At 36.8% G+C, this 19,478-nt stretch overlaps 1 protein-coding gene across 16 annotated transcripts in view; it reads left to right on the top strand.

Annotated features, from left to right (window-relative positions):
- TIAM1 (TIAM Rac1 associated GEF 1) overlaps window positions 1-19,478 on the top strand; it is a 196,862-nt gene that overhangs the window by 58,525 nt on the left and 118,859 nt on the right. For 2 of the 16 annotated variants that reach the window (XM_087895071.1, XM_087895072.1), the window contains one exon: window positions 725-1,225. The exons of 10 other annotated variants lie outside the window; for them this stretch is intronic. Coding sequence is in view for 1 of the 6 variants with exons in the window: in XM_087895065.1 (XP_087751191.1) it covers window positions 17,214-17,277 (64 nt within the window). In the remaining 5 variants the exon portion in view is untranslated. Of the gene's footprint in view, window positions 1-724; window positions 1,226-17,034; window positions 17,278-19,478 lie in introns of those variants that run through there. 4 more of the 16 variants (XM_087895073.1, XM_087895080.1, XM_087895075.1 and 1 more) reach the window with 3 other exon arrangements.

Raw genomic sequence — 19,478 nt, 5'->3', positions numbered from 1 at the left:
AGTATTGACAATCCATTTTGCTGTCTAGTTTAAATGTTCTGATGTGGAAAATAATATGACTTGCTTGTACTGGAAATGTTAGAGAAATAAAAAGAGGAAACTAAAGGTGAACTTCAATATGAATACCTTTAAGTAGAAAAGCAACTAAAGATCTCTTTAATTACAACCTAGATTGTAGCTTTGCACAAAACTATGTTTATCTCTAGAAGGTGTTAATTTAGAGCAAGCTTTTGAATAGAATTGTATATGTGCACTTAAGAATTACCTCATGCTCTGAACTCCTGCAACCTTTGAACTGTCTTGAGCTGTGAGACGTGTTGCACAAGCAATTAATATGGACAATTTGGGGCTGCTATTTCTCCAGAGTCTTGGATTTCCTATAAAATTTGAAGTACACATATTAAGAACTTGCTCATTTAATTTGATAATTACTTCATGCTGGTGTGCTGTGTAGACATGACAGAGCTGGTTCTTGATTTAGAGGCAATTTGTTCAGGTCACCAAGGGCAGCATTCTTTGCATACTTAAACTTGTAACTTTGGGTCATTCTCTCCCCCTTTTCCCAAAATGAGAATGTGGTTGATTTAAATGCTTGCTCTTTTTGCTGTTGTAAAGCATACCTGAACAATGTTTCAAAGACCAACTGCAATCCCTACTCTGCTTATTTGTGATCACCTGGGGAATAATAGATACTGAATGTTGTGTGCCTGCTTCTTCTCTGCAGAGAGATCTGTGGGACTGAAGAATAAAGTCAGAGATGGGGAATGTAAAGAACTGTTCCAATTGCTTGGAAGAATTTCAACACCGAAGTGTTAACCGTATCTGCTGACAATGAAGGATAATTTTTAGCTTGTTCTGGTAAAAGAGGAGCACAAGGCTTTTTACAGAGCACCAATGTGCATTGTTCTAAAGGAGATGATGCTTTTTCTTCAACAATTTTGTAGATAGGGAACTTGAAGAAAGTAATTTAGTGAATTCTTTGACCATTGGGTATGTAGGAGCTCCAACAACAGGCACATGCTTTCCCATGTTAAATCTTCAGGATAATAAGGAATATTTGAAGGTCTGTTCCAGTTTATAAGGAGGTTTCTCCAGCAATTTGAAAGATAACATTTTCTTTTTGCCTGTTAACCTTGTGTCTTTTTCACAATTTCCGTCTGGTATGTTCTGTGTTTCTTCTAAGATCGATCCTTCAGCTTCATGAATCTGGGCAGGCAGCCATAAGGTGAGTAACTTTTCTTGGATTAAGGGATACATTTGCTCTTGGGTGGTTTCCTGAGGATTATACTCAAAAGTAGATGAAGCCAAAATAAAACAGGCAAGGCCAAAAGGGCTGGAGTGAACAAAAGAGCCAGCTGTTGATTGTTCATCAATTAATATATGCAATAATAGAATAGTCTGCTTCTAGCCTTGACCTTCCAGAAGTAGAAGTGAAAACTTTACCTAAACAACATTTGTTCATATGTAAACTTGTACCAATGTTCCTCCTTTTTAAAGACAAAAACATCTGTTCTTTAATAATAGTATTATTAATAATGTAATAATTTTTATTTATGACTAAAGGAACTGAACACTATATATTTAAAATGAAATAAACTGGTCCAATACTCTTACAATAATCAATGGGGGCGTTTGAAAAAAATACAAGATTTAAAAATAAACTAATCAAATGTTCAGTATTTCTTATCCAGAGGTTTAATATTATCCTCAATATTTTTTCATTTGTCAACCTTTTTTCTAACTTCAGCCTTCAATCTTTTCTGACTATTAAAACTGCTTTCAAGCAGTTTGCCCCTAACACTTGAAGTAGTGATTTGCTGCCAAAACCCAATATGAAATTAAATTATGGTAATTTGGGTGAGGGCTGCAAAGAAGTGAACCAATACCTTGGGAGGATGCCTCTGGCAAACAGATTGCCCATACATATTTATCTCTATGGTTGTGCCCAGCATGAGTAATAGATTCTTCAGGCCCTGGCACCATACTCTTCAGGACAACACATAAAATACTATCTGTGTAAGAAGGATTTCATATAAAAATTTTAATAATTCTTAAGGCATATGGTTAACTTTTTTTTGCAGATGTTTGCTTTTAGTTATTTATGTTGCAATATTTTCAGGATCAGACTCAATAAAGATAATAGGAGTTAGAGCTTTAAATATATTTCTTTTTAATTATGATAGGCATTCTATATTCACTGAATATTCAAGGTAGAAGCAACGAGAATGGTGAGGGTGGCTCCTTATATATACAAGGGGTGGAGCTAGGAATGGGAGTGGTAAGTTATGAATACATTAAAATCCAAAGAATAAGTTAACCTCTGATGTTCCATATATACATTATTTACACATTGGAGAATAAGGCATTTACATCTGACAAATCCCCCTCTAAATGCCGGTTCGTTACACAACACCAATTACATTCTGATTCAGGACAATATAATACATATAATTTAGAAGTTAAATATTTGTGTTGTTTAGAAGGTAAGGGTTTTGTTAATATGTCAGCTAATTGTTCAGAAGTATCGCAATGTATTGCTTTAATGAATCCGTCTTGAGACAGTTGTCTCACATGCTTAAACTTTATATCAATATGCCTGGACCTTTGTCCAATTGCATCGGATCTGGATATTTCAATGGCCGCTTTATTGTCTTCATGCATAATAAATGGTAAAGTGGGTTTCTTCCAAACATCAGTGATCAGATCATTGAACCATACAAGGTTATTTGCAGCCTTGGACAAACAAACATATTCCGCTTCTGTAGTAGAAGTGGCTACTAGTTCTTGTTTACCAGTATACCAGTAAACTGGACAATCATTCAATAGAAAAACATAACCAGAAGTACTCTTTCTGCATGATGTATCACCAGCCCAATCTGCATCAGCATAACAAGTAATTTTTGGTTCTCTGTCATTATTGGGTTCCAACATTAAACAAAAATCTAATGTACCCTTCAGATATCTTAGAATTCTTTTGACAGCTTCCCAATGATACAAGGTTGGTTTACTAACATATCTTGACAATAGATTGAGAGGTAATGCAATATCTGGCCTAGTCCAATTAGATATATAAAGGAGTGAACCTATAACTGATCTGTAAAATGTGTTGTCTTTAAACTCAGGGGAAGATTCATCAGTGTTTCTAAGAAAATCAGTTTGCATAGGGGTGTCACAGGTTTTGGCATTATTTAAGTTACATTTGTTTAGGAGTTCGATGATTTTATCTTTCTGTGTAAGTTTGAATCCCCTTTTAGTTTTGTTAATTTGCACACCAAGGTATTTATTCACTTTACCCAGAGATTTCAGTGAGAAGTGTTCATTTAACTTATTTACAAAGATTTCCCTGCTCTCTTTATGCTTTCCAATGTATAAAATATCGTCCACGTAAATTAATACAAATTCAATATGATCATTACTCTTTTTTACAAAGAAACAATTATCAGCAGTGGTGGCGTTGAAATCCATGGTCTTAAGTACTTTTACCAAGCAATCGTACCATCTTTTGCCGGATTGCTTTAATCCGTACAGACTCTTATTTAATAACCAAATTTCGTTCTTATTAGTGTATTGACTGTGTGGTGCTCTTACATATATTTCCTTATCTAATTTTGCATGTAAGTATGCGGTCTGTATGTCATATTGGAATACGTCCAGATTGAGTGCAGATGCTACTACAAGGGCTGTTTTGACACTCTCTGTTCTCACTGTGGGTGAATATGTATCAGTATAGTCTTCTGGATATTTTTGTGCATAGCCTTGTGCAACTAGTCTAGCCTTGTATAAGGTATTGCCTCCTTCTAAGTTCTTAATTTTATAAATCCACCTGGTACCTATAATTGTTTTATCCTTAGGTGCGATCGCAGGTGTGAATACATTTAATCCTTGTAAACTTTCCATCTCTTTTTCCATAGCTAGTTCCCATTTTTCTCTTTCTTCATGTGGAAGTTTCAATACTTCTTCATATGTATTAGGTGTTATTTGTTCTCCATTCATATGCATTATGTAATCTTTGTATTTATTTGGTATTTGGTTTCTATTGTTTCTAATAGTTCTTTCAGGCTTGCTATGGTTATCATGCAAATATCTAGCTTCCTTTTTTGTTAATGTGTCTGTCTTTATTTTATGCTGACTATTAGTCCAAGTTTTGGTTTTGTTCTTACTTTTGTTAATATTTTGATTTTCTGTTGTTCCTTCCTCGCAAGATATCGTATCTTTACATTTATTAGGAAATATTTCATTAAGGTGCAATTTTGACCAATTGGCCTGTTCATGGAACACAGCTGTTCTGGATACTATAAATTTGTTATTACTATCAATAAATCTGTACCCTTTGGTTCCAGTTTCGTATCCCATGAATCTTAATCTCCTGGATACGTTTTCTCCCTTTCTCCTCAATTGTTTAGGTATGTGTACGTCTGCAGTGACTCCAAATATGTGCATGTGTGATAATTTGGGTTTTCTATTGTACATCACCTCATATGGTGTCTTATTCACAATACTGGACCAGGTTCTATTTTGAGTGTAATTCGAATAATGTAATGCCTCTGACCAAAATTGTTTGCCTAAACCAGCATCCTCTAATGTGCACCTAATCATGGTTTGTAGTGTGGAATTTTTCCTCTCTGCAACTCCATTTTGAAATGCAGAAAAAGGATTGGACGTGAAATGTAACATTCCTCTATCCTTTAACCATTGGGAGAATTCTTTAGACATGAACTCACATCCCCTATCTGTCATAATTTGCTTTATTCTGATATTATGTTGTGTTTCTATACGTTTGTAGAATTCCTTAAATTTCTGAAATGTTTCATCCTTGTGCTTTAATGTGTAAACAAAACCATATCGGCTGTAGTCATCCACTATTGTTAGGAAGTAACGTTTTCTATAGGTAATTGAGGGACTTAATGGACCAACTAAGTCCATATGTACCAAATCAAAAATATTGTTAGTTGATCTGTTAGATTTTTTTGGTCTGGGACTGGTTTTTAGTTTGGTGGATTTACATACTGAGCATTCCAAATAATTTTCACAATTTTTTATTTTGACACCTTCTGCGTGTTCAGTCATTTTTTGTACTACAGGAAAGCTTGCATGTCCTAACTTCCTGTGTAAGATGTGAGCACACTCATCATGAATTGGTTTACCTATTTTTGGTTTCTTTTCCTTGTATGTATTTTTGTGATCATGAGTTATTCTACACTCATCATTGTCACTGTTACTGACATTTTCATCATCTGCTTCAATACAATCTTCCATATTTGAATCAATGTTATGTAAACATCTTTCTTTAGTTATCAGATAGGGTAGACCTCCTTTTATCATTACAGTACCTACATTTGTTTTGTTCTTTTCTATAGTTGCTTTCCCTTTTGAGAAAACTATATTGATATCAGATTCTCTGCTTAATTTTATGGCACTTAGTATGTTGTGAGGTATTTCTGGGATTAATAATACCCCCTCTATTTTCCCTAGACCAGGCAAGGTCACATTTCCTTTGCCTAGTACTTGAACCTTTTCTTGATTAGCTACCTTTATCACAAACTTATCTTCTATAAATGAAGATAATATACTTTTGTTGTTGGTGGTGTGATTTGTTGCACCAGAATCAATAAGCCAATTGTTATTCTCATCCTGCTGTGTTCTGGTGCTGTCTTGTTTATTTAGCCCATTCAGTGACCCAGATTTCCTCTCTTTTGAATTTTCTCTACCCCCTCTACCTTCTTTGTAATTTGGTGGACTTCTATATTTGTGTCTATCTGTGGAAGATTGTCTGTAATTATATTTGCTCCTATATTCTGGCCTATGTCTCTCTCTTGAGACTTTGGGACAGTCTCTTCTACTATGTTCCCTGGATCCACAATTGTAGCATCTAAAGGCCTCATTATGTTTATCTTGAAAGACTACTTTCCTAAAAGGTTTGTGGTCTGTTTGGTTACTGGATCGATTTTTTCTTGAATTGTCTTCTGCTATCAATTTGTTAGATAGACTTTCTATGGATAAATATCCCAAATTAATGGTATCTAAGTGTGACATAAAGCTATCCCATGATGGATCAAGTGAATTGATAATAACACTTTTCATTGTTTGATCTGAAATCACTTCCCCCCTCAATTGTAGCTCAGCTCTTATTTTGTTTAGATTTATCAAATGCTCACTTATAGAAACCCCTGGTTTTACTCTAGAGGAAAAGAAATCCTTAGACATTCTTGTGGTTGTAGCTACGCTATCGCTGTGAAATAGATTAAACATGCATTGAATTATTTCTGATACAGTTAGGTTTGGTTTGATGCTATGATACATTGCAGGAGACACGCTAGATATTATTATGAAAAATGCTCTATGATGTAAACAATCTATTTTTAAAGTCCAAGGTCTTCTTGGAGGGCTAGTTATAAAGAATAGTAAATTTTCTTTCATGAAAATAACCTGAAGCTGTTGATACCACTCTTGTAAATTAATGCCATCAATTCTAAGTTTTGGGAAGTCACTGGGTAAGTTACCTACATTATTCTGTCCATTACTTACAACCTGGGGCAGTCCGTGATCTCTCAAGTGCAGGAAATTACAGAACGGCATTGGGATGCTTGCAATGAGTCTGCGCGGTTCTCTGGCCAGTTCAAGTCCTTCTGGGTCGTCTACGTAGTTTCGCACATGCGCGTTGCTCATTTCTTCTTTGGTGGCGTCGTGGAAGGTTCTCTCCCTTTCAGCTCTCTCGATCCGCTCCTCCTCAGATGAGTCGGTCTCTGGCTCGGTTTTTGGGGTTCTGGTGGTGGCGACGGTTCTTTTCTTCTTTTTGTGTGCGTTGGTATTCGATCTTGTCTGTGGTGTAGGGCGAAATCGGCATGGCTCTCTGGGCTCGGGCGTCGTCGCTTTCGAAGTCAGGATGGGAGCGTGCAGGTCTTGAGTCGCCGGTTTGATTTCTTGCTTCTTCGTAGATGTCTTGGTAATTTTCAGTCTTGGCCCAAAAGCAGCAAAAAGTGTTTTCATTGCTGATTTTACTTGAGATTTTGTTAAATCGTCTTCACTTTCTGATTTTGGATCATCTGAAGAGTTTGAGACTTCTTTCTCACTTTCTTCGTCTGATAGTGTTTTTCGCGCCAGAAATTTTGAACTGAGCGTTTTGATTGGCTCTGCTCCATTCTCTTTTGAAGTTCGTTGAAACCAAGATGGCTGCCATTCAAAATTTCGCGCGGGATCACATCTTTTCTTTTTAACAACTATTTTCTCAGTAGTCATCTCACTTACGGTTTTTTGATCTTTGGGTTTTTCTTTAATGACGTTTTTCTCTCTCGCTGCTCCGCTGTTCTTCAGCATCTCCTGGAGGTCCGCGATGAGACTTTCATCATTCTTTTGGCTTTTTAGTACCTTTAATATCTCTGACCTGAGTTCGTTATTTTCTATTTCGATTTCTTTCTGGTCATTATTTTCACTCATTAGTTCTTCTTCTTCAGTGGTGTATTCTTCGGATTCTCTCGAAATCGCATTGGTGGATTCGTTGATCATCTCTTGATCAGTTTCTATTTCTTTGCTGTAGGCCCTGGTGTTGGGCCTATCTTTCTTGGACATTTTTAATTACTTATTGAGTCAATTAACCATCCTCTGCTACCAGATTGTTGCAATATTTTCAGGATCAGACTCAATAAAGATAATAGGAGTTAGAGCTTTAAATATATTTCTTTTTAATTATGATAGGCATTCTATATTCACTGAATATTCAAGGTAGAAGCAACGAGAATGGTGAGGGTGGCTCCTTATATATACAAGGGGTGGAGCTAGGAATGGGAGTGGTAAGTTATGAATACATTAAAATCCAAAGAATAAGTTAACCTCTGATGTTCCATATATACATTATTTACACATTGGAGAATAAGGCATTTACATCTGACAATTTATTTGGGCTTTATATCATTTCTTGAGATAAAGCTGATTTTATGTTACTTTTCTGTGAAATAGGTAGGAAATTAAGCTTTAAAACAATCTATACTTGTCCCACTTTTCTCAGAAAATAAAGAATTGGGTGATTTCTTTGTAACAGATTAAACCTACACTGAAAATCTTGAATTCCTTGGTATACCACTCAGAGAAACAAAGGGAAAACACCTCTTGGCCATGCCTCTGCAATTTACTGAAAGTACATCTCAAGCATTCATAATTTTCTAATCAGTGAGATGAAGTTGGTGGTCGGGAGCAGTTAGTGCAATTACTGAGGAAAATAAAGTACATTTTGAACAAGAGGAATGTATTCTCTCATGCACGAAACAAATACATTAGCCCTTCTAATTGTGAACGGGAGGCATTTAGACCTTGTCTTCTTTTCCCTCAGCTACTTGTATCTGAGCTTCAGCACAGTCATACTCTTCTGCCTGATTGGGAACCCTTCTTCCGTTCCCCCCACTAGTAGGAATCTGATTCTCAGTCGTAGTATCTTAAGATATGTTGCAATTCAGAGATAATTATTTATCAAAATAAATGTTAAATAGAACATATCTGATGGCATTTTTCATTGTAGATCAGTCCATCTTGTAATAAAGTTCTATACATCAACAAATGTTTTGTAGATAATTGTTATACCATTCATCTGTTGCAATCTGTATATGTACCTTCCTCTATTTCTTTCACTGTAACATTTAATTGGAGAGGCAAGGCTTTATAATTAAGAAAAGTAATCTGAAGCCAACGGCACTTATGGTAATTTGGCATGTCCAGAGTCATGCCAAAATAATGAAACATGCATTGTACTGTCTTAGGGCTAGCTCCAGCGTTTCATGCTTGAGTTGTGAAGTTACACAGAAGTACATAAGGGGAAGAATTTATATTATGACATTGTGGCTCATTTTTATAATTTTCATCATGAATTCCTTCATCTGAAGCATGCATCCAAGCACACCTGAAAGTTCTGTTTATATTCAGGCTCTGGTCCTACACGTACTAGGAAACAAGCTGTATGAATGCAAGTCATATTTCTGAATAAAGATACCCAAAGTTGTTTGTCTATCTTGTCTGTTGATAGTATTGCCAAGCCTATCCCACATATTCCTTATAAACTTCACTATTGTCTCACTCAAGTTTAACAACTCATTATAAATTGACCAAGAGCTGATAAAATAAGGTCCTATATTCATAATAAATTCAATTCACGTATGAAGTTTAGATTTAAATTAGTTACGCTATATGCCTAATTATATGGTTATGAATCTGAAAACAGCATTTCTGCATATCTTAATTGGTTGTGAACATAAGGGAAGGTTTTTTTCAGGTGCCCCTGATGTAGCCTGTTCCTGCCATATTTCTTGACTGGTATCATTTGAAAGATGGTCTTCAGGGAATACAAGAGGTTGCTAATGTTCCCTAAGCTACTGGTAGAACTTAATAATCAAGCCGCAGGCAGTTGGCTTCTGAATCTGGGCAGGAATGTTGGAGACCCAACTTATTTGGTCAAGTGGACAGAAATAAATGCATTAGAAGAATAGGAAAAATTTGGGAAAAGGCCAAAGGAGAGCACAGACCTTCAGAAACAGTTGCAAGGTCAAAGCCACTAGATTTATTTGTCTGTTTGTTTCTGTTCATTCAACCAATTTATTAAATGTGTACGCCCTTCCAAACAACATAACTTGAATTGTATCCTAAAGTTGATTGGCAGCCTGTGCAGCTCAAGAAGCAATGGTGTTTCATGGGTGTACTGCAATGGATCTGTACTGTAAAAACTCATGCTTTTGCATTCTATATCACTTCAGTGTAGATATAATTCTTCATCCAGGAAATAAAATCACACTATGTGGTAGGGTATTGGGTAACATGCACATCAGAGTTTTCTAAAATTCAGTGTGGGGTTGGCCTGTTCTAGATTGAGATATTAGGTTAAAAGGGAAAGAAATTTAATACTGTCCCACCCCACTTCTTCATCATTCTACCTTTCTTTAGCATCTAAAATAGCAAAACCCTCTTCATTTCAAATAAATCCCCACAAAACACAACCTCCCCCCCCCCATTACCTTCCTCAATGATCTGTATCAGGATTGGCTTCCAGGTAAAAGAAAAATCAGAGCTGTTCGTTCTACTGTATATTTTCTGATCTTGAGGTGTTCAAGTGTTCACTTGAATCCCCTCAAGGTTGTGAGAGTACCATATTAAAATCAGAACAAGAAGTCTCATTAGATTCAAAGGGCTATTTGTTTTTGATTCCTAAAGCATCATCACACCTGATAGCTTGTGAGGAATGCAAGTCAAAAGGTTTTTGCATTTATCTAGGCTGACTTAACATTATATTTCCTGAGGCAAAAGACTACATGGTACTCTTTTCAAATCCCATCTATCAGAGACAAATATCGTCCACATTATGTGAGTTAAGGGAGTAGCTTAGGGGAACAGGAAGGCTGCAAAACATACTTTTCTCTGTCTTCCACCATTAGCCTCTTCCTGCTTCTTAACATCTTCTGCCTCCGGCAGCTGCCCCATTCTGCCTAATTGTAGGGCTGGCCCTGATATTTATAGCTTTATAATACTAGTTACAGTGCATGAATTACATGTACCGTGAACCAAAAATCGTTTATGTTGTTTGAAATAAAATCTTCACATGGTGACAATTTAATTTTTATGTTCTGGGCTTAGAATTGCAAATCTTTAGTATGAGCAGATCTTATCTCATTAATCATCATTATGGAACTAGTCCTCTTTCGTTAGAACATATTTCCATATTTTTATTTGCATTTTTGAAGGCAGGTCTTTGATCTGTATTGCTGCTTAATTTCTAAAATAGAATGGGTTTCCCTATTCCTTTCTTAGAAAGAAATTCTGTCTCTATTTTAATAGAATGGTTTATTCCATGGTGCAAAGGATATGGACATCTTGGTAGCCCCTGGGAACAACTGGAATAGCCCTAGCTAGAAGTATATTAGGACTATTTTCAGATAGTAAGCAATGAGTAAAATGGGATAGTTTCATACAATTTATAAAGAAGAGAGTCGTGATTGAAAATATGAACTGTTGGTGATATTTTTGGTTCTTCTGATTTTTGAGCTATTAAATTTGAAAGTACTTTGTATGATAATGTAATTACAATGAATTGTGTGCAAAGATGTATTAACAGCTAGCACTGAATTGATCCAAGGGAGCTTTTTGCTCTCTCAGTTTTGTGGCACATTAGTTGCTGATGAAGCCCTAGCAACTATTCAAGCATTCAAGTGCTCAATACCAGTTCAAGTTCCCAAACCACATAGATGACACTGCAGTAGTCAGATCTGATTTAACACCAACATTTATAACCAAGATTATGATTGCTTTCCTTAGACAAGATCAGAGTTATGAAGAAACAAAAAAACTTCTATGCCTGAAGGCAAGAAGGCAAGGAAGCTCTGTAAAACAACTTCATTTTTCATTATATCAAAAATACTTTTAATGACAAAACTGGATTAAAGTGACAAATTGTGCTCATTATAATGATTAAACAGCAAAGGCAGATGTGCCACTGCTGGGTTTTTGCCATGATCCTGAGAGTCCATTTACTTGTTGCCAAGGAACTGAATGCACACAGCATGGTGCTTTTTTATCATTTTAAAAGCCCAGCTGAGTGATTCTCAATAGAGATTTTAGCTGACAAATTAAAAAGAAATATGTAAAACAGCAGTGAATGAGAATCTGACTTTTTAAAAAAAATCTTTTACAAATCCCAAACATTGAGTTTGGGACGGGATGGATTAGTTTCATTTTATTGTGCTGTTGTATTTACTTAACTACTTAACTGATCCGTATATATGGATTAAACTACAGTTGTTTTCTAGACAGCCAACTTGAAGTCTGCTACATGTAACCAAGTTTAAGTAAAAGGAACAAGAAAGCAGGGGACAAAACCTCCTTTTAACAGATTGTCTAACAACATTGTTTAGATTACAGCTAATGATTTCATTCTCATTAATGAGGACCAATGTACCCCCAATTTCTTTTTTTGGTGAAGCGAGGCAGTCAAGAACCAACTGGTGGTATTCAAAGAGAAATCATCTTAAGAGTCACAAATTTTGTTTTCAACACCTGAAATATTTCTCCAACAAAAGATTTAAAAGAGAGACTTGATTATAGTGATTAATGTTCCTGCAGCTTTTAAAGTGTTTCTGAAGCAATTTATTTTCATTTTTTTAAAGGAAATAGTAGATTAAAGGATGAAAAAAAATGATAATATGGCATTCCAATTAACAATTAGGAGTTTCTAATGTTCTTGTAATGACCATATTCAATGAGCAATCCTGAAAATACAGACTCCTGCGGCTACCTAAATCATCTCTAGCAGTAGTCCCTTAATTTAATATATATTCTCCTTATCTTATCTACAATCAAAAATAGTGGCACAGCAATTACTGAATTGTATATATAATCCATCCATCCTTTCATATATTTATAAGTTTGAAATATAGAGCCGAGGTGGCGCAGTGGTTAGAGTGCAGTACTACAGCTACTTCAGCTGACTGCTAGTTCAGCAGATCAAATCTCACTGGCTCAAGGTTGACTCAGCCTTCCATCCTTCCGAGGTGGGTAAAATGAGGACCCAGATTGTTGGGGGCAATATGCTGTTTAGTATACTGTCTTTGGTGTAAGCCGCCCAGAGTCCTCGGAGAGTGGGCGGCATAGAAATATGAATAATAAAATAAATAAATAAATAAAATATCTAAAATGGGTAGTCATATGAGGAAGCAGAATGGAAGATAGTCACCATGCTTGAAATACTACTTTAGGATATATTTTGACGGTTGTGCGATGATCTGCTTTCAAAGGGGAAATGGTAATTTAAGGTGTGTATAGATGTGCATGGAGCACATGATGACAACATCTTTAAACATTGCTTCTTCAAGGAGCTGCTGACAGCTCTAGATGTATGGAATTGTTTTTGACATAATTTCAAAATAGGGGCCCAGTATTACCATAATTACTGTATATTAAAGGGAATTGTTAGTGATAATGAAATTAAAAGAAATGTGCATTATTAAAATGGATCAGCTATTATTGATTTTACCCCATTAGGTAATTTTCAAAGTTCATCAAACCTCTAAATTTGTCACTCTTCTGAGGAGGAAAAAAAATGAAGAAATCCAAAATTTAGTTCAGCCTAATTTGGGGGGAAACAGTCTTGAGAAAGGGAAGGGAAGGTTTGCATTCTTTGAATATTTTCTTAACATCTAAAGAGCCATTGCAGCTGGATATGATCTACTGGGGCACAAGGCTTTGGCACCAGAATGAGCACTGGATTTGGGCTGAAGACCATTTAACACAGACAGACAAGTTAGACATATTTTATATCCTGAGATGATTCTGAATAGGGGATTTCTGCCTGAACCTTCTGTCTCTCCCTCTCCTATTTTTACAATTATTAAATGCTCAAATAGCTTTATACAATCTTGAAGGACATCAGTTCCTGTCTGTAGGCATGAAGTTTTATAAATACAAAATGGAAAAAGAATGAAGTGGAATTGGATTTTAAGCAGCAACTTTTGTGGTTGATAGTTGTGTCCCATTTGATTTTGCTATATCAAGTCTTCAGGCAAAAGGGTAGAAAACTGAGGTATATAATCTTTGGCAGCCATCTCTTTGGATCATAGATTTAGAAGCTGTAATTTAGACCATAAATTCCCACTCCTGTTCAGTGGAGAAATACCAATTAAAACAGGGGTCTCCAACCTAGACCACTTTGCTGGCTGAGGAATTCTGGAAGTTGAAGGCCACAAGTCTTCAAGTGGCCTAGGTTGGAGACCCCTGAATTAAAGCATCTCTAACAAATTATCTAGTCTCTACTTGAACACATCTAATGAAAAGTAGCCCAATTAATTGCTGGACAATTAGTTTCACTGTTCAGCTGGTCTTACTGTTGGGGATTTCCCCTCCAACTTTCAGCTGGAATCTGCCTTCCCATAGCTTGAATTCCTGCACTCTGGAATGATGACAGGTATGTCAAGACTTTTTTCTGTGTGACTCTGCTTCAAGTATTTCAAGAATGCTATCATATCCCTTTCAATCTTCTCTCATGGTGAACCATTCCTAGTACCTTCAATCTCTCTTCATAGGCTTAGTTTCTAATCCTTTGATAATACTTGCTGCTCTTCTCTGAGCCTATTGAGGTGACACTGATCTTTCTTAAAGTGTTGTGCCCAGGATAGAACACTCAAGGTCTGTTTGATCAAGCTCCAAATAAAGTAGAAACTATATTTCCCACAATGTTTGAAATCATATTACTAACTAGCCATGGTGGTGCAGTGGTTAGAATGCAGTATTGAAGGCTAATTCTGCTGAATACCAGCAGTTCGATTCTCACCATTTCAAGGTTGACTCAGCCTTCCATCCTTCCGAGGCTAGTAAAAAGAGGACCCAGATAGTTGGGGGCAATATTCTGACTCTATAAAACCATTAGAGATGACTTTAAAGCACTATGAAGCCGTATATAAATCTAAGTGCTATTGCTAAATGCTATTATACTCAGTCTGCAATCAACTACTCTTCCAAGGTCATTTTCACAAGTAATGTTTTCAAGCCATATCTCTCAATTTATGCTCCTGAATTTATCTTAGTTCTTTAATTTACCAAGTTTTGCTTTTGGTTGTGGAGGTTGCCGTTGTACAGATAGCTTACAATGATTACTGTGCTGGCAGGAAATTATGAGCATGGAGGAACTAAGGCAGTTTGTACTGATTCCATGGTACCAACAGGGTATCTATGGCATTTTTCAGAAACACACCAGCAAATAAATTCAGTTCAAAAGTTCCCAGCATGAACGGTTTAAACATGAGGAAGAAAAATACACCCTTTTATTTGGAATTTAATTTCTCTCTTTTATGGTATTAATTATACCATCCAACATTGTGTCATCAGCAACTTTAACAAGTATTTTGTTTCTTCATCAAAGTCATTAAAAAAGGTTGAATTGAAGAAACCAGGATTGAATCATGTAGCACATCTCTTAGGACTTCACTGGGTTTATAGTTCTGCACCCGGAAAGCCATTGGTTATCTGTTTCTTAGAGTTGTGCACTCTTGGTTAATGTAAGAATCCAAGTTTTCTTTCCTGTATCATAATAGATTTTTCTCTTTTGTAAGGCAGGGAATGAACCCAACTCCAATTTGAATGAATGTGTTTGCATTGTTTCTGTAAAACAATTCTTTCGTCTGTTTCCATTCTCCATTCTGCTCACTTTCCTTTAGTTCTCATTCTAAAGTCTCCACATTCTGATATATTAGAAACAAGAGACCATGTAAAACAGTGGGCAAAGTTTCAAGATAGTAGAATATAAAATTGTTATGCTCCTCTTTTTTCCTCTACCTCTTTTATATTTTACCTCTTCCCTCCTCTGCAGAGATCTCTTTGCAAGCTGTTAGCTTCTAACTATAAAGATTATTTCAGGTGGGTTGGGGTCTTAATTCCTCCACCCCCCCCAATACTGCTGGTTTCTAGAGATATGGTGCAGTATTTTGTTGCAGATCTAAAAACTGTTAGAAATTTGAATCCAACATTGTTTAATTCCCAGAAGCAATATGTGTTTTGCTGACATATTGTATGAGCAGCGGTCACCAACTGGTGGTCTGCGAGAAAAATTATTTGGATTTTTTAATATTGCACTAAATCAGGGGTCCTCAAACTATGGACCCTGGGCTGGATATGTGCAATAAACGTTTGTGCTGCTGCAGAGAGTCTCCCCCTTCAGGGTGTTTTTGTGTGGGTTGGAGGGGGGCAGGAATTCTGACTTGGGTTCTGCTTCAGCCTCTTGGTGCGGGGCTTTGGGCGAAGGCTGGAGGGATGTGCCACTGGTGGCAAGAAACCAGAGGGCCTTGTTCCAGTTGGATTGTATCCTGGCCTGGAACTGGCTGACCATCTCAGCCTGCTGAGCCTCCGGGTGCTGGTACCTGGCCTTGCACTCCTGCAGGTCTTCCCTCTGCTTGGAAAGCCTAAGCTCGTAGTCCTGAGTGAGGTGCTTCTCCTGAGCCTCCTTCTCAGACAGGTCCAATTTGAACTTAGCCAGCTGTTTTGCCAAATCTTTCTCATGGTGGCTGCTTAGCTCCAACAACTGCTTCCTGCCGTGGTCCTAAGGAGCCCAGGAGGGGAGGCGAGGAGTGGCTGGCAGGGGAGGGGTGAGTAGAGGCCGGCGAGGCGCCCCTCAACATGAGTTGTATCGAGTTGAGCATGCCCACCCAGTCACATGACCACCTAGCCATGCCCACCCAGCCGGTCGTTAGGCACATCATATTAGTGGTCCCTGGGATTTAAAATTATGAATTTAGTGGTCCCTGAGGTCCGAAAGGTTAGGGACCCCTGGTTTAGAGGATTATACTGGAATGGAAAGACAGTGAGTTCTACAAAACAAAGTGAGCAGAACTATTCCTGCTTATGCTTAATTTTGAAGGTTGCGGGATCTTTGATGTCTGGGGAGGCAAGGGAAAAGCTTTTCTGCTTATCCACTTGGATTCTGAAAAACAGCCATGACTCTGTTATCTCTTTACTTTTGCAAGTTTCCAGTTGTGTTAAAAAATTTAAGTATACCTTCAGCTATTTTTGAAATCTTTCAGCTAACAGAGCCAGTTTGATATAGAGGTTAAGGCAGCAGGTTAGAAACTGAGAAGCTGTGAGTTCAAGTTTTGCTCTGGGCATAAAGCCATTTGGGTGACCTTGGGCCAGTCACTTTCTCTCTGCCTTAGGAAGCAGGCAATGGCAAACCACTTCTGGAATCAAGCAAAAAACAAACGAACACCTGTAGGGATTCATCTGGACAGTCACCAAGGGCCAACCCTGACTTAAAAGGGCACACACAAAAGTCATAACACTTGAGAATATTCCCTTATCAGTTCTAAAGCAGCTAAAAACTCTTTGTTTCTCTCCCTTTTATAATATGATTTTATATGGTGTAGTTAACTCTTTAAAGAAAAAAATATTTCATTGTTTCTCATAAAACTACTCCTGTGCCTCTTACAGGGCTTTTTCTACAATGGGTTAACTCATGATGCAGACATTAATTAACAGGTGCTTCAGGGTGTGGCAACTCAGTGCATCTTCCCAGTGCTCTGCTTCATTTGCATCTATTACAAGTAAATGTCATAATCCCACTTTGTTTTTCACCCTGCCTATCCAGTAGTGATACTGCTTTCTTCAGCATAGCATGGGCAATTTAACTATTGAATAAGCCCTCCTGTTTTTTACACCGGAGACACAGTTCCAAAGTCTAGGATAGTTGCCTAATTTTGAAGAGCATGTTGCCTCCTGTTTTATGGGAGCTTGAAAGGATTTTCTTCAATTTAGCTGACGTAAATTTGGGTAAGAGATCCGCATGGAAACGAACAATGCTTCATTTTAATGCAATGTGTGGAGTTTGGTATGTACATAAAGAATATTATTTCATTTTCCTCAATAGTATGAAACTGGGGGAACAGGATGTGGTTGGTTTTATGGGAAGTGATTGGAGGAACCTCCCAGCATGAAAGAAAAGTGTAACAAAAGTGGCATTGAAACTTTTAAAAATGGGCAAAAAGAAAAAAGATTTGCTGTTTCAGCTGGAGAAAACTAGGAAGCTTCAAAGCACATTTTAGAAGCAGAATTGATTAAAATTGTGATCTATTTTTCCCATAATGGTGTCCCTTTCTTGTTTCATCTATGTGTGACCCTCAATATTTAGAAGTATAGAGGGTTAGACTTCAGATTCTCCTAAGGCTGAACTACAAGTTGTAGATCTGGAGCGCCACAGTTGTAAAGAACACACACAGAGTGATACGAACAAGCCCATGACCAAGGGCAGGTAATGACGGTGAGAACTAGTTTTGTTGCTTCCAAGCCAAGCAGGGAAAAAATGTAGTGGCAGCATGACAGTCAAGCTGCATAGAGGTAGGACTAGCCAGGATAAAGGGCTATTCCAGGATTTCCCAGAAAACTTTCTCAAACCTGTGGCTGCTGCTTAAAGACTAAAGAATAATGGAAGGGAGTAGGAATGGCTTTGTCTCTTACTGTTGCTTACTGCTCTTTTATGAAGAAGGGAGAATAGAGTTTTGAATGGACTGCATTGCTATCCCCAAAGTCTCCCTGAAAATAAAAATCCAAATTACATACCTGTTATTGGAAGCAATATATTAAGGAGAGTTGTTTTGAGACTGTCTTTTAGCCAAATGTGTCTGTCATGAAATCTGAAGTAGGACATGTTGATAGCCATTTGTTGAAGATTGCAAACATGTGAAATGTGCATTTTTATCAAAAATGTATTTCAGCAGACAATCTTCTGCCTCTTCATTCTAAAACAATGTGAATGTTTCTTCTGGACTTTCTCAACTTAACTGGTTATTTAAGAGGATGATCCAGAGTCTGGAAATGCCTGTTTTCAAAATGCAGTGGGCGTGAGTTGACAAGCCACTGTTGTGCCTTCAAGGGCTATTGGCTAAAGTGTCAGTCAGACTCTCTGAATTTTCCTGAGCTGGTATGCATCATTTGTGATTTTGGAATATGCTTAGACTGTAATATGTCATCTCCATGAGTCACCTCCTTCAGTCAGACTGAATTTTAAGCATGTCTACTTCATTTACAGCTGATTCTTACTACAAAGGAATTAATTAAAACATAGTTGAAATGCATGACTAAAGAAAAAGTGATTTTTTTGCACAAGAAATTTTAGGATCCTTGCTAAATAATATCAAATTCTGTTTATTGTCTATTATTGATACAATACAATACAATACAATACAATACAATACAATACAATACAATACAATACAATACAATACAACAATACAATACAATACAATACAATACAATACAATAATACATTGAACTTGTATTTCTCCATGCATCTGTTTAATTTTTGTGTATTATTCCGTAAGTTGAATTTTTCCATTTTCCTTTGTCATCTAAGTTATTAAAATAATTCAAATAAAAGGAAATCTGTGTAGATATCTTGAGCAGAACATAAATGTAATTCCTGTATAAACATGCAGTAATTAAATAAAATAATGCAGTATTGTGAATTATGTCAGAGTGCACATGAAGAGAGGCTGACAGCAAAATGGTGTGCCCCACTTAATGTCTTTTAACTCTGCAAAACTATTTAAAACAAAGTTTCAGTAATTTATTTCTAGCTTGCTGCAGTTGAAGAAAATGCTTCTCCTTTAGAATTACGTACATATATAATTAGTTGCATTTGATATCTATGTCTGCTAGATATTGCTTTTGATTGAGAATAGAATGCTGACTCAGTGTAATTTTTAGCAACTTCATTTCGGAATCATTAATAATACTTTCCAGCTGTGTGATTGTCTAAACCATCCTTTCCCAACATGGTACCCTTTAGAAGCATTGGGAACACTGCTGTAAATATTGGAAGTGGTCTTGTGGTCCAGAACGGAGATGTGCATTATAAGGTTTTGCTGCCTTTAGTATGATTTGTACCAGTCAGTTATCTATTATAATTAAACTTGGAAGACTCTTTTATTTACAGTTGGCTTTCAAGAGTCAGGGTTAAGCATGTATAAGAATTG

This window comes from Pantherophis guttatus, chromosome 5, assembly GCF_059756535.1.
Source record: "Pantherophis guttatus breed Tessera chromosome 5, ASM5975653v1, whole genome shotgun sequence".
Taxonomy (NCBI): Eukaryota; Metazoa; Chordata; class Lepidosauria; order Squamata; family Colubridae; genus Pantherophis; species Pantherophis guttatus.
This window is presented reverse-complemented; position numbering and strand designations above follow the sequence as displayed.